This window comes from Myotis myotis, unplaced genomic scaffold, assembly GCF_014108235.1.
Source record: "Myotis myotis isolate mMyoMyo1 unplaced genomic scaffold, mMyoMyo1.p scaffold_m19_p_8, whole genome shotgun sequence".
Lineage (NCBI taxonomy): Eukaryota > Metazoa > Chordata > Mammalia > Chiroptera > Vespertilionidae > Myotis > Myotis myotis.
In genome coordinates this window covers 51,495,416-51,511,446 of record NW_023416390.1, presented here as the reverse complement: position 1 = coordinate 51,511,446, position 16,031 = coordinate 51,495,416, and the positions used below count along the sequence as shown (strand labels likewise).

The 16,031-nt window shown below is 39.4% G+C and overlaps 1 protein-coding gene across 1 annotated transcript; it reads left to right on the top strand.

Moving 5' to 3' along the window:
• Positions 1–13,576: 13,576 nt before the first annotated feature.
• On the top strand, positions 13,577–15,824 carry LOC118661719 (zinc finger and SCAN domain-containing protein 5B-like). Its single transcript, XM_036320042.1, is given in 2 exon segments — positions 13,577–15,464; positions 15,466–15,824. Coding segments are annotated over 2 exon segments (1,416 nt in total). The 5' UTR covers positions 13,577–14,220; the 3' UTR covers positions 15,638–15,824.
• Positions 15,825–16,031: the final 207 nt, after the last annotated feature.

Sequence of the window (16,031 nt, the reverse complement as noted above, 5' to 3'; positions counted from 1 at the left end):
TTAAATATAAATAAAAATGTTTACTTTGTGATTGGCCACTAATTATGTTAATAAAATCTTGCTTAAAGCAGAGGGTAAAGAAGTATCTGGTTACTGAATTTAATGATTCTGTGACATTTCTAGCATTTGGTTTTTATCAATGGCATAGGATCTCATTCTTGGCTGGCAGCATAATCGCTTGGTGTTCATGTCGAAAATATTGATTCCTAGTCTTCCTCTCCTCTCCCACTTTGCCCCTTCAGCCTAAGGTAAAGTACAACTCAAATATGAGGACCTCAAGGATAAGCCATAATAAAAAATATTTAAAAATCTTTTATTGCCCCTCGTTTATCTCTGCTGGTACAGAAATTGGGAGATTCCTAGCTGTAGATAGAATTCTTAACGATGTCAATGTTCCTAGTGTTTAGCTCAGAGGTTAGTGTACATACGGTTCATTGTACGTTTATTGAATTGATTAAGTGGTGGGGGGGAGGGAATAAAATGAAACAAGATTCCTGCCTGCTAGCAGCTTTCTTTCTCTCCTGGGCGTAGTGAGAAATACACATAAAACTACAAAAGTACACCAATGTATCCTTGAGTGCAGCAGATGCCTCAGAAAGCAAATATTCCAGACGTTGTGAGTTGGAAGAAATCTGTGGAAGCTTTGTTAAGGAGAGAGGCCGCCATGGATATAAATTTGGATCCATAAATTCAGATGCAAAAGCATGCCTGACTGTGGAAGCAGCTGAGCCTATGAGCAGTGATAGAACGAGCTCTCTATCTGAGAGACAGCACGGACCCAGTCTAACGGGACTGAGCATTTGTCAGAAAACTGAAGAATGAAATGTCAAAACTGAGATAGAATTTTAAATTCAGGGGTGGGATGTGTATAAAAAGTCAGGTTCATTTTATAAGTGATCATTTTAAAAATGTATAACTGAGCAAATATCCAAGAGACAGCTTTGAGAATTTCATGTATACCCAAGAGAGGGCAAAAGGATATTGCTAGCTTTCCAAAGCAGGCTTTTGGAAAGAGAGTGAAATAATGCTGTCCTTTTGGCCTGTGTACACTAATGTTTATTTTTTAAATTAGTTTCAAAAATAGTTGCAATACAGAATCTGGTTGTATTTCTTTGTGTCTTTTTTAAATTGTTGACACTATTACAAATGTTCCCTATTTTGTCCCCTTTCGTCCCCTCCACTCATCCTCTGCCCCCCTACACTAATGTTGAGAAGTAGTGTGACAAAGTTCAGAATTATGTCATTTCTAATGAATTTTCCCTGCTATGTATGTCTTTGTTGAAATGAAAAGAAGATATTCTTTAAAGTGCCTTAAAATAGACATCGATGTGCTCTGTAATGTTTTTGATTTCAAACTCTCTGGGTTTTTCTTCACTCAATATCTCTTCCAGTTTTAACATCCATCATTTTACCTCTCATCTCTGGATCACCCTTGACTGCTACCTAATCAAACTACTCAGTAAAAAGATCCTCAACTTACACAAACTCACATTTGCTCTACCACAGGATGTTAAATCTAGCCATGTAGACTCTACAAAGATTTTATCTTTTGAAATTGAAATAAACTTGAGGCTAAGACAGGCAGTAGCCTGCATATATTTGTTTTTGACCCAAGTTATAAATTTATGATTCCATTGGGGAAAAGTATTAAAGAAAAAGAGCAAACCCATTTTCTCAAAATCTTATCATATTTGAAAACCTGAAAAAAGGGAGAATTTTTATTTATAACATTTCCAATCAAGTTCATCTAATTTTGCAAGCTGTGACTTTGTTAAAGAACTCAGACTTAACATCTTTGGCCAGCTCTGTGCTGGAAGATTATGGCTACACTCAGATAACTGCTGGAAGAGAAACACTGGGCACTTCAAAGAGCTGCATGTAGAAACAGACAGCTCTGATGCAACCACGAACAATACAAATGCATAATCAATTGTAATAGATAGTGTCCAGAGCTGGGGAGGACAAGACTCTAAAAAGGTTATTTAAATTTTCCATCTTGGCTTCTTGGCAGTCACTTTTTAAGCAGTCCTTTGGATTTCTTCAAACAATTTCAAGTCATCTATCTTCTGCAAAGAAGCCAAGAAAATAACAGCATCACCCTTAAAAAATGAAATAGCCAGTTGTTTACCAGCAAAATGAGTTTATTCAGGAAGAGTGAAGAACTGTAATTCAGAACAAGCAGGCTATAGCAAAACCATAGGCAAGTCTAGAGGGCAGAGGAAGGGAGCTTGCTTTTATTCATAAAAGGGGAAAGTTGAGAGAGGCTGCAATAAACAAAACTAGAAGCCTGGTGCACGAATTTGTTCATGGGTTGGTTTCTGCTGATCCACCCTGATTGGAGCCAATCAGGCCAGGCCGGCCAGGGGGAGAGACCGTGGGCAATTGGCAGGCCGGCCCCCTGGTCGAACTCCCAGTTGAACTCCCGGTTGAGGGGACAATTTGCATATTAGCCTTTTGTTATATAGGATGTCTTTTAGAGGAGACCTGGAGTTGGAAGTATAGTGGCTTTCCTTTGGTTGAGATTTGGCTTTTCTTTGGCTGGGTCTGTTGCTAGGCAAGGAGAAAATCTTTTACCTATTGGAGTCCTCAAGGTTCCCTGAGTCGTAGTGCCTGGGAGCTCCCCATTCAGGGCTTCCCGAACCCATTGTAAATGAGGTTTTCCTTATTCATCTTCACAATAGCAACTAACTACCATGTGATTAAGATTTGCTAGGTTCCAGGCACTGTCTAAAGCACTTTGTAGACATTAATAGTAAGAAAAAAAAAGTATAGTTAATATTATAAAATAATACTGTTATTTGAATGATGAGAAAACTCATAATCCCTGTTGTAAAAATTACTTCAGAATATTATAGTGTAATAAAAATGAGCCAATGTAAGGTGAGTAGCGCAGCACTATAAAAGTGCTCTTATTAGAAGATGCTATTTAACTTGGGTAGTACAGCACCATATTAGGCTCTTACGAGAAGATGGTCTTTATTTTCTACATAAAGGGTAATATTGACTCATAGCATGTCATATCTAAGGCAAGAAGGCCACGACCCATAACAGCCAAATAAAGAACAGATCCTTCATTATTAGTCTTTTTCATTTCTGTTTAACTCTCATTCAAATGTATTTTTATCAAATATCCATGATGGCCTTTATGTAAGATATTTAAATAAAGGAAGTTTTGATCAGACAAAATGGAAACAAATGAGATTTATTCTTTTCCAACTTCCTATTAAGTTAAATATGTAATTGAACTTTTATTGTGTAATTCTGTACTTCAGCACATGAAGTATTTATTCTATCTTGTAACAAGAAGAACAACAAACAGCATGAGGAGGTAACTTACAATTTAAATAATTGCTATCTCTTAGGACTGGTTGATTGTAATTGTGCTGTTGTGTATAAAAGTGAAATAATCAACAAATCAATGAAACAAAAAACAGCCAGTGCTTCAGGTGAGTTCTGTAGCTGTCCATTTTTCACAGGACATAGCCCACACTTTTACTCATGGGTAAGTTTAGAGATTATTCAGCCCGGCCAGCATGGCTCAGTGGTTGAGCATCAACCTATGAACCAGGAGGTCTCAGTTCCATTTCCAGTCAGGGCACATGCCCAGGTTGTGGGCTCGATCCTCAGTTGGGGGTGTGCAGGAGGCAGCCAATCAATGATTCTCTTTCATCATTGATGTTTCTACCTCTCTCTCCTTCTCCCTTCCCCTCTTAAATCAATAAAAATATTTTTTTAAAAAGATATTCAAGAAATTTCAGAGAAGTCTCTATTTGCATTGATTCATTACCAAAATTATTGATCTTTGTTGGAGAGAGGCCAAGGCCTTTTCAACTACCCTGTAAAATAGGGGTTTGCTGTATTTCTATTCCTGAGAAGTCTAAACTCCATTCACCCGTCTCAATATTGGGTCTGTCCAAGTATAGGAAATTGTATTACTTTATTTTATAGCTATGCTTTGAGATTTCTTTCTAAATGTTATTTTTCTCAATAAAGAAGTGTATAATATGAATCATTCTTTCCATTAAAAAAGTAACATTCATTCAACAAAAAATGTGTAAATGACTGTACTTATACAAATATTTTATATACACCTGAGACAGGAGTTTTTCTTTTTTTTAGAAAAATCTGTTTTATTGATTTTTTACAGAGAGGAAGGGAGAGGGATAGAGAGTTAGAAACATTGATCAGCTGCCTCCTGCACACTCCCTACTGGGCATGTGCCCGCAACCAAGGTACATACCCTTGACCGGAATCGAACCTGGGACTCTTGAGTCCCTAGGCCGACGCTCTATCCACTGAGCCAAACCGGTTAGGGCGGGAGTTTTTCTTTTTTGAGAGAGATTATGATAACTTTTCTTGGTGTAGTACTGCAGCACATGAAGTATTTACCTACTTGAGGGAACAAAGTTGTGCAAGTATTGTGTTATATTTACTTATTTATTTACTGTATAAATAAGCAAACCTGTCTAACTCCCAAGATTCATTATAAAATTAAAAATAAAGTTACTGATAAATCCAGGTAGATGTTTTTAACTTGAAAGTTTCCTTAAAGATTCTTGCATATGTAGGGTACATGTGAAAATGAGTCACAGTTACACCACTACTGATTTGTGCCTGCCACATATGATTACTGGTACTTAACATAATTATGAATAATTATGATTCAGAATGTGAAAAGCCATACAAGGAAAACGGGCCAATTCTGTTATGTATCACGTGTAACCAAGACAACCAGTCTTTTGTTTGTTTACTGGTTATGAAAATGCTTACTCTAATACAGCCAAAGACTACTCCATAATAATTATTCATGTTATTTAGTTATTAACTTACTTCTTGAAGGAATAAAACTGGAGATTCTTTTTAGCCAAAACCAGGTACCTAGCTTATACTCATATGTATTTGCACATAGCATATACATGGCATATAAGCATACCTGCAACTTTTTAGATCCTTTACCCTGATTTAAGCTCAATTTTTATTCTTTCTTGTAACAACAAGAACAACAAAGAGCATGAGAAAGTGAATTACACTGTTACGTTTTTCAGCACTTCCACTCTTATTTGGCAGACAGTTAAAAGAATTACTGCTAAAGGTATGAAAATATCTTTGCGAACTTCATTTTTCTCATTTCTGGGCTTAATCTTAATTCTGGACCCATGTTTTCAGTTTTATATACACCTTTTGAGTAAACTCATCCATTTTCATGGCTCACCTAGCATTATTCTCCCAATTTTACATCTCCATTTACAATAATTTAAATTATTTATATTAATAATATATTAGATATTTAAATTATGAAAGTTCACAAGTTAAAATCTGAGTTCATCAATGTTTGCACACTTTTCTTATTACTAATAAATCATTATCTTTTGAATAACATAGTTATCCAGCATTTACAAGTGATGTCTTCATTTCTCCTTTCAATCTCTTATCAACTTTTGCTGACTCTTCCTAATTCTCAGAAAACTTCAAGCTTTTAGTCCTTAAATCTATTAGTACTTGGTTCACGTCACTTTGCAATGAACAAATGGGATGAACAAATAATTAAAGCTAATCTTTAGCAAACCTTTATGATTGTAGTATAGGGTATGCCTCACCAAAATTAATTTAACAATTAGAAAAACATGTTGTCAACTTCTTCATCTGGTGGCAAAAAATAACTTTATAATCATTATAGTGGTCAGGAAACACATTTTCGCATTTTCAGTCCCAATAAGGTAGGAGATCAATAAGTATTTTTTGTTTAGCAATTTAACTCCACTAAAAGGATCACTGTGTCTCCTATAAGACAATATAATAATGTTGCTTTGGAAACCATTTCTACATGTTTTTCATAATCTATACCAGTGATGGCGAACCTATGACACACGTGTCAGAGGTGACACACGAACTCATTTTTTTGGTTGATTTTTCTTTGTTAAATGGCATTTAAATATATAAAATAAATATCAAAAATATGTCTTTGTTTTACTATGGTTGCAAATATCAAAAAATTTCTCTATGTGACACGGCACCAGAGTTAAGTTGGGGTTTTTCAAAATGCTGACACACCGAGCTCAAAAGGTTCGCCATCACTGATCTATACTAATAAAAGGGTAATATGCTAATTAGAGTGGACATCTTCCGGACAAAGTCATGGTGGCAGGGCCGAGGCAGAGGCAGTTAGGGAGGATCAGGCCAGCAGGGGAGGGCAGTTAGGGGGCAATCAGGAAGGCAGGCAGGCAAGCAGTTAGGAGCCAGTGGTCCCGGCCTATGGGATGGGGCCTAAACTGGCAGTTGAAATCCCCCGAGGGGTCCCGGATTAGAGAGGGTACAGACTGGACTGAGGGATACCCCCCTCCCCTGCACAAATTTTGTGCACCGGGCCTCTAGTAGCATAATAATATTCTAAGGATATTCTATTTTACACTTCTATGCTTCTTCAGTGTCCACCCTCTGGGCTTGCATGAAAGCTCCATAAGGGCGGCATTTCTAATTGCTTTTTGTACTTCTCTACCTATAACACTTCAGACGGTGCCTGGGAAGAACCTGTGGCTTTGTCCCCTGCCTCACACTGGAGAGCCACTGTCCTCTATTTCAGAAGGTCCTGAGCAGAAAGAAGTTACAGAAACGCCACTGACCAAAGCAAACTAAGGACCGGACCTTCCCTAATTTCTCGGGTGCTTACTTCCATGGGTTCTGCTCTAACTCATGGGACATGGCACAAGAGTAGCCCAACAATTGACTGGTGATGGGTGTCCCTCCAGGTGGGCTGGGAAAGGTTGGAAGAAATTCACTTCATAAAAATTAAAGAAAGGTAAATATGCTTGCAATTCATAGGTGCAATTCAGTATTTGCTAAATGAGTGGTTAACTAGGAATATAAGTTTCTAGTATATATAATTTAATTTTTGTGGCATATCATTTATTTACTAAATAGTTCCCATTCTCACATAATCTATAACCTCATTCATGTTTTAAGAGGAAAAGAAAGAATCAATTGTATCTCCTCCCCCACAAATATTTTCACTCTGCTTTAAAAAGCAACTGTGTTCCCAACACTGGAAACTTTTAAACATCTGTCATGGAAATACTATATTTGGCACAATACACCAATGTATCTTCATGCTTAGTCATTCCAGAACCTGATGAGCCAGCAGCTTGTGTGTTGAGCACATGCCTGATATGTCCAGATCACAGGGTTTCTTCCACGGAGTAGAGAAACACAACACCTACCATTCAGGCTATGCTAACACATTAAGTGTTCCTTGAAGAAAGCAGCTGTGACTAAATTGAATAGCTTTCCAAAGAGGAAGAAGGAGAAAGCAGCCCTTCCAGGGTAGGGAAGCATGGTGACTGATAGAGGCAGGGGAGATGATTAGATCTGTGTGTCCTCATCTCCCTTCTTCAAAGATGGACATTCCAGAAAGAGAAATGTATTCGAAACACTCAGATAAGTATAAGCCTGAGAACATTAAAGTATGTAGCCTGAGTTCTGAGACCTCTGGAAGGAGCCAGCTTGGTGACATACCAATGAGGTGGAATGGCATGGCCTTGTTGCAAGGGATTGGAGAGATAAGTGAGCGCAACACATTGTTCCTTCCTTCTTGCCCTGAAACTCTTAAAAGGTATTGAGAGAGCCCAGCAGCTAACAGGCTGGCCTGGAGCCAGGACAAAGAGCACTAGTGTATGAGGATGTCTCAAATGCAATAAAATCCTGTTGCATCATAGTGGTAACAAGTACAGGCACCAGTCTGGCCCAGCAGTGTCCAGAGGTGAGCGCTCCACTATCCCTTTCCTCCATGAGTTCCCATAACCCCCATGTGCCCAGAGGCCACATTGTTGAGATAAAAATCCAAGAAACTGAACATTTTTTTGAAAAAGACAGAATCATGTACAAGTGATGCAAGGAGCAACCAGATTACTTCATCGGTCCCACCCCACCCCATCCCCCTATCCCTGCCGCCATGTCATTCACAGGTGAGACCTCATAGGGATTAGAGTGATTCAGCCATCCTTTCATTGAGCACACAGTGACATGAAGAAGAATGTGCTTATTCATGGCAAGGCAGAGAAAGGGATGAGCAGCCATGGCTTGCTTCAGTCTGGAGAGAGAGAGAAAAAAAAAAGAATGAGGAAGTTGGTACCCAATGTTCTGATTCTGTGCAGCAGCTTTTTCCATCCTCACCCTCCTTTTCAAGCTGCTCCCTTTCAACCTGACAAGGTTTGGCTGTCCACAAACTGTGAGAAAAGTGTGGCTGAGAAGGCCAAGGTGGCTCTCCTGGATCTATTTGATTGTTGAAGTTTTGTTGTTGTTGTTGTTAAGAAACACCCCAGCAGCTTCCTGCTTCTTATAAAAAACAAACCGCAAAACCAAAATTGCATTTTTCAACAAGTGTATGAATCATTCCTTTTTCCTCTTTATTCTAAACTTTTTCTAAAGCTAGTTACTGATTTCATCTTTCTTTCCTTCCTTCCTTCCTTTCTTCCTTTTTTCTTTCAACATGGTACCAGTAAGAACTTCACAGGGAAAATAAAAGGGTTATGTATTATATTTAGTTCTAATTAACAAGACAAAAAAAAGTAAAGAAATAGATGATCTGTACAACATCGAAACCATTAAGACCTAATTGACATTTATGGCCCAATATATCCCCAAACTTCAGTATTCACATTTTCAAGTGTACATGTTATGTTCACCAGTATAAACCATATGCTGAGCTATATAATAGTAAACCTTAGTATATTTAAAAGATTTGCACTCATACAAAGTATATTCCCTAACTGCAATGGAATCAAACTAGAAATTAGTAACAATAAGATATTTAGAGAAAATGTTGCATATTTGGAAATTAACACACTTCTAAATAATTCATGGTGAAAAGAGAAATCACAAGGGAAATTACAAAATATTTCAAACTTTGTGCTAATAAAATGCATCATATGAAAATTTGTTGGATGCAACTAAAACAGTACTTGCAGGAAATTAGCATTACAATCACTTGCATATCTTAAGGTGACTGATTTAAATCAGGTTTTTCAAAGGTTAGCTACCTTTTCTAATTTAAAGAAAAATGTCAGTGGAAATGTAGACAAATCTTGATAATGTATATAGTATGGATATACAGTATGAAGGTCTTTTAAAATAAATGCTAAGATTAAATGTGTTGTAACAATATTTGGGATGAACTTTCTTCAGTGTTTAAGTATCTCTGAAATGTTACTAAGTCAGTTAAAAAAAATTTAGTATCATACCCAGAATTATTTTTGTGTGTGTGAGCATTTAATAGAATATACCTAACTAGAGTCCTGATGCACAAAACTTCATGCAAGAGTAGGCCTTCCTTCTCCCGGCTGCCAGCACTGGCTTCCCTCTAGCACCCAGGACCCAGGCTGCTTCCCTCTGGCCGCCCACAGGCACCCAGGACCCGGGCTGGCTTTCCTCTGGCCCTGGCTTTGTCAGGAAGGATGTCCGGAATGATGTCCAGAAGACGTCCAGTCTAATTAGCATATTACCCTTTTATTATTATAGATACCTAGAATAAAGTCAAATGAGCAACAAACAAGTGAAAAAAACTTATCTATTTACACAGCACCTAGTTTATTGTTATTGTTTGGTACAAACACCCCCATATAAATAATGCTATTTATATACTAAATTCCAGGCATAAATCAAAACACAGTGGAAATTTATGCAGATAGACACAAACTGAAATTCACTGGTTTAGACACTGAATTGAATTGAATGGAAAAGTGGATGGATTTTTCTGGGTTTAATAATTAGTAAAAACTGGTAGTTTTCTGTGAATATTCAGAGACTTTTCAGGGCTTTTAGGGTGCCTATAGTATTTCTCTTTGTTCCTAGAATTTGAGTTCACAGATCATTAGTGGATAAGTATCATTTGTTAAGAGAACATTTGGACACAGGCTTTTCATGCAACTTCAGTAGCTAAATTATAACTGGAATGTCCTTTTTCAATATTCAATATTGATGCTGTACCCCTCCTGTAAGCCCAGGTCAAATTGTTATCTCTTTCTGGTAGCCTTTCCTAAAATCCACTCCACATCCCCAAACACACAAGCTCTTGCCTTCCCATTAGCTGTATAATCTTAGTTTATTATGTTTTGCATTGTCTTTATTTGTATTTCCCTTATTCCTTTTTGATATATAAATGCTTGACGTCAGGCACTCAAAGTACCTATCATAGTGACTTGTGCACAGTAAGTGCGAACAGCATTGGAAATGAGCGACAAATAAAAATAATAGTGGCAATTACTAACAATACTGACTTTTTCCTAAAAGAACCTAAGGAATGGAGGTGACAGACTTTCTTGTGTTTATTCTTATCAACCAAAAAAGAGGTTGGTTTCTGTGGCTGCCACGTGCCATGAAATCTCCCCTGCCCCCACAACCCCAAGGTGCAAGCTTGAAAAGTACTCTTTGCCTAATATATGGTATGGTAGGAGACTCAACCTACAAGCTAACAAAAGAGTTTACATTTTTTAATGGTTAAAAAGTAGCGAATATAAGAATATTATGTGGAAATTATATGAAATTAAAATTTTAGTGTCTAATAAAGAAAAAGTTTTTGGAACAAGTATACTCATTTATTTGCCTACTGTCTATGGTTGTGTTTCTAGGACAACAGAATCAAACAGTTGCTACTATGAAAACGGTGTGACTCCTAAAGTCTAGAATATTAAGTTTGCCATTCCTGATATAGTGACTATGTCATGGCAATATGACATACCAAATTTCCTCCTCTAACCTTTATATTATGTAAATCGGATAAAAATCTCATACGCACAAAGGTTTACTTTATTTACTTATTATTTTCACAATGGTCTATATTACTGGGGAAAGACAATGAACAAGTCTAGTGCTACTTATTTTTTTGCTAGGCTGCAGTTTCTACCTCATGTATCCACTTTGTTTCATAATCTCTAACATCACAGCGAATTCTGGACAGCAATCATAAAAATATAGGGTGCAAAACTGTAAGTGGATTTATGTACTTTCATCAGCACTGTTTGAGTAATAGTTTTCTGTTCACTGTCCTATTGACAGTAATTAATAGCGTCATCTTTGAAAAGAAATGTGACACATGTCTTACCTGTGGGCTCTCAATAAATATGAGTACTTTAAACATTTTTAAAAGCCTTAAGAATAATACAATAGTACTTGTTCTATTCTAATGTAGGTCATTTCCTGTCTGTGGATGATGTAGAGGAATAATAATATTGTAAATTAAAAATGAGAGACATGGACAAGAAGAGAACAGAGGGCTAAAAAAAATAGGAGTTTTCGGGAGCAACATGTCTTCCTTTTAACAGATAAGCTATTCCACAAGAGAAATTGTTATTACCTATTTGGTGGTTTTTTTTTTTTAATAGTAATGATTTGATGGCACTTATAACAGCAAAAACTCAAAGAAAAAGAAAATGCTTTTCTTCCTTTAAAATCTTTTGTGGAGGTGGCAGAAAAGAGGCTGGAGAAGGAAAACTGTGAATTGTGATAGAGGTTGATGTTCAAATCCAGCAACTTCTATGTGATTGAGAGTGCTTTAAGAATAGTATGAAAGATGTGAATCTCCCCCACTAATATTTTTTCATGCGTCTAACTGCTCTGAAAAGGTCATTTATTGATAAGGAGTAATAAGCGTGAAATTAGGACATAGTAATTTCTTTGTAGCACTCAGAATATTTCTAGGTAGAATTGTCAATTCCCACATTGTCCATATATTTTTCTTAAAAGAAACGTTGAAAAAATCCATGTGAAATAATTATGCATGACACCCCAATAGAGTTTACTCTTTTTCATTCGATTATTAGTTATTATAATAAAGTAACCTCAAACATTGTCATAGCATTAACATACTGCTTCTCATTTCCTGTCTTCCTTCTCAGAAGGCTCTGCTTTAAACTATAGTCTAGGAAGAAAGAAAGAACATTGTGAAAAGGATTATGTGGTATACAGAATCCTGAAGTGCTACCCTCCTCAACCCCCAAGATTTCCTTCTTGATCCTGAGGACTACATGAATGTGATGAGCTGTCAGGTCTGTATTTATGTTATGTTACAGGACAAATGGCATTGTGCAGAGGTCATAAAGGTTAAATCAGTTAAACTAAAGCAGGAAGAATAATATCTAGTTAGACTGAAGTGAATCGTAAGTGCTCTTTAAAAGCAAGAAATTTTCTCTAGCTGGCAGCAGAAGGCAAAACCAGAGATAGTTGAAGTGAGAGAAGGATTCAGCCCACTGCTGCTGCTTTGAAGAAGGAGGGACTAGGTGAGAAGGAATTCAGGCAGCCTCTAGGCCCAGAGTGGGCCCTGGCTGAAGGCTTCAGGCCTAACAACTTAAATGAGCTTGCAAGAGGATTCTCCCCCAGAGCTTCCAGAGAGCTTCATCCAGCCAAAGCCTTGATCTATCTATCTCAGCACCGAATCTGAGAGCATTGAATCCAATTGAGCCCACCAGCATTTTTGACCTACAGAACTATAGGTCTGACTTATAGAACTCGGAATAAGTGGGTATTGTTTTAAATTGTTAAGTTTGTGGTGATTTATTATATAGCAATAGAAATCAAATATTAAAAAGTACTCTTAACTATTAATATTTCAACATGTAGATTTATGGGTGTAGGATATGGATCTGAAAGCGACAACACTTAGACAACATCAGATGGTACTAAAAGACCAAGTCAGGATTTTCAATACTTTTTGAGTTTCGATGGGGACAGCTGCATGAAAGCATTCTGATGGCCTGATACCTAAGATTGAAATAGGAGGGAAATCTAATTGTGGATATTATTTTTAGTGTTCTTTTTCTGATTGGGAGTGGAAAAATAAACCTTTTCCTTTTTTCCTGATCTTTTCCTAGCCCTCAAGTTAGTATACTATGCTTTTGCTAATTAAAATGAACCATTCTTTAAATGGAAACATTCTCCCAGAGGCTTCAGAATTTAAGAACAAATAGTTTCCTGAGTCTTTTAGCTTTCTTGTATCTATATAGTTCACTGTACCAGTTCAATGAGAATCTGTCCTCCTTTTTACCAGGACATAATTGGATAAATTCATTGTGCAGCCAATACCATACCTAGATGTGCCTTATATGAAAATAAATTTCATTTCATTAGTTCTGACAAATCCTCCATTAAGGAACAAAGGTTGTACATTATAGGTGAAACCAAAGGCCCATAAACAGTCCCAGAAAATTGGTCTGATCAGTGTTTTAGAGTTTACAGGTTATATATCATGTCACTCTTTGGCAGGCCAGATAGCTCTTTGTATTTTAGGTATCTTGAAGAGAGAAGAATTTATCCAATTTGTAGATCCTACAGGTGAACTTTGTTGAGATGAATTTTGGGGGTTGGGTTTCTTAGTAAAAGTGAAATGTCATGAGTAAAGATTAATCTCTTTATAGTGCAATTCTTAACCTTTTTATATTAATGTCAATATTGGAACAATGTATGTTGGATGTTTTCACTATGTATCTTTGCTACACAACACCGACGTACATGTTTACATCCGGTTTTAGAATTGCATTATTGATCATGGGTAACGTGAGTAATAATATTACTGGAGTGATGCCAAACTGCGGCCGTTGCAAGAGAAAAATATTTGAATTATGCAATTTTTTGTCTCTGCCGATGCATGTCACCCAAAATGAGTTCGCGTGTCACCTCTGACATACGTGTCAGAGGTTCGCCATCACTGGCATAGCCCATGATCGCAGCCCATGGGAGAGAAAAAGTGAAAGAGACAGAACCATTGAATCTATGGAGCCTGAACCCAAAACCTGGGATGTGCCCAAACAGGGAACCGAACACGCGACCCTCCGTGACCCCTCGGCACCCAGGCCCGGGCAGGGTCTGCATTTCTGGGGCCTTCAGACCCTTCAGACCCGTGCTAAGCAGCTCACCAGCCAACACACCCTATGCGGCCCCAGGCGTTTCTCTCCAGGAAACAATGTCTGAGCGGATTATTGAAAACGGATCAACCCTGGTCTCTAACCAATCACAGCGCGGGGCGGGAACAAGAAGTGATGCCCAGAGCGGGTATATAAACAGGCGGGTGTCAGCGCCTGGCACAGCGTTTGCCAGTCCGGGCTGCAGGAGCTGCGAGTGAAGGCGCTGCGGAAGCGAGCTGTGGCCTGTTACCGAGGCCGTCCCTTCGGTCCTCACCATCAGGAGCTCACTTCAGGCCCGGTTTGCCCAGTCCCATTGGAGACGTTTCCCGGGAATATGGCTACAGACCAGGCCTTTTCCGATGGTCATGGTCACCCCCAGGGCAACCTGTGCTGGCAGCTGCTACCGGCCGAACCGCCCCAGGGAAACCTCACTGAAGAAGAGCACCGGGACTCTGAGAAGGGGCATGTGCTCTTCAGAGCCTTCCAACACTCGGAGGACACCGACCCCCTCCAGAGCGTGCACACAATGTCTGCGCTCCTCCATCGCTGGCTCAGGCCGGATGTGCTCACCAAGAAGCAGATCTTGGATAAGCTTCTGCTGGAGAAGTTCATGATCTGCATGCCCCTGGAGCTGCAGGTCTTGGTGAAGGAGAGGCGCGTGCAGAGCTGCGAGGAACTGAAGGTCTTGCTGAGAAATCAGGAGAAACCCAGGAATTGGAAGGTCATCACCTTGCAAGGGCAAAAGTACCTTCAGGAGAATTCCGATGTCCAGATGGCTGATGAGGAAGTTGGTGACACAGACAACGTGTTGGACTTGTCCATAAAGTCCCAATCCCCCATAAGTCAGATGGGGGTACATCCTGAGAACAGCCAGGAGGACAGTGGAGAGCCAGGGAACCAGCCAGGAACCAGTGACATGGTGTGGGGACAGGGGAAGAATGTCTTCCTGCCAGAGATGATTCCCACGAAAAGTGATCTGGAGGGTGTGAGGCCCACGGAGAATTTGGTGAATTTTGAGAAGGATGTGATGGAAGACAGGGTAGAGGCAGCAGTACTCACATCTCCAAAGCTTCCGCTTCCCAGCAGTCCTAGAGATTCGGTGCAGACAGAGGGGGAGCAGAACCCGCAGGAAGGAACTGGCCTGGAGCGTGTGGATGCCTGTGACATACCTCCCACCCACATTCCGGAGACACAGGCTTTGAGTCAGCCTCCAAAGAGAAGAGGCTCTGGGAATTTAGGAGGTGCCCCCAAGAGAAAAAGGGGCAACACTCCCACCCTCCAAGAGGAGCCTCAAGAAGGAGCCGTGTCGTTGGACAGAGGAGAAGTCACCAGACGGCACCGGTGCAATTCAGTGGGTGCATCAAGCACCGTGGAGCAAACTGGCCACCCTGTTGGGAAAGAACACAGGAGAAAGATACCATATGAGTGTCAAGACTGTAGCAAAAGGTTCAGCTACAAATCACAGTTAGAACTTCACCTGAGGACACACATAGGAGAGAGACCTTTCCAGTGCCTTGACTGTCCCAAGGGGTTCATTCAGGCCTCGGACCTCCACATCCACCAGCGGATCCACACGGGGGAGAAGCCGTTCTGCTGTAAAGTCTGCCAGAAGAGGTTCACTCACGAGTCCATGCTGCGTGGCCACCAGCGGGTCCACACCCAGGAGAAGCCTTACCAGTGCGCCGTCTGCCAGAAAAGGTTCGGCCACCGCGGGAACCTCAACGTCCACATGCGCACCCACTAGGGCCTGAGACCCTACCAGTGTCCCCATTGCCACCTGGCCTTCTGCCAACTGGGGACATTTAAAGGCCACCAAAGGACACATGTCAAGGAGGCGCCCCAGGGGCCCCAGGTCCCTTCTGACCAAGAAGGAAACTAACGGGTCTCTCCCTCTCCCTTCCTCTCTGAAATCAATAAAAAAATATATTTTAAAAAACAAAACAAAAATAAATAAATAAATAAATAAAATAAAATCTGCATTCACATCTGATCGTTTTTACATTAAAGAAACCTAAAGAGAGTATGATTTGGAGTATGACATGCTACTATTCAGGAGCAACTATAATTGAATAAGTGATGGCTGGTATTCAAGAAAATTATCTGATTGAGGGTAGAATGTGGTCAGTAAGAGCAACAGTGAAAACA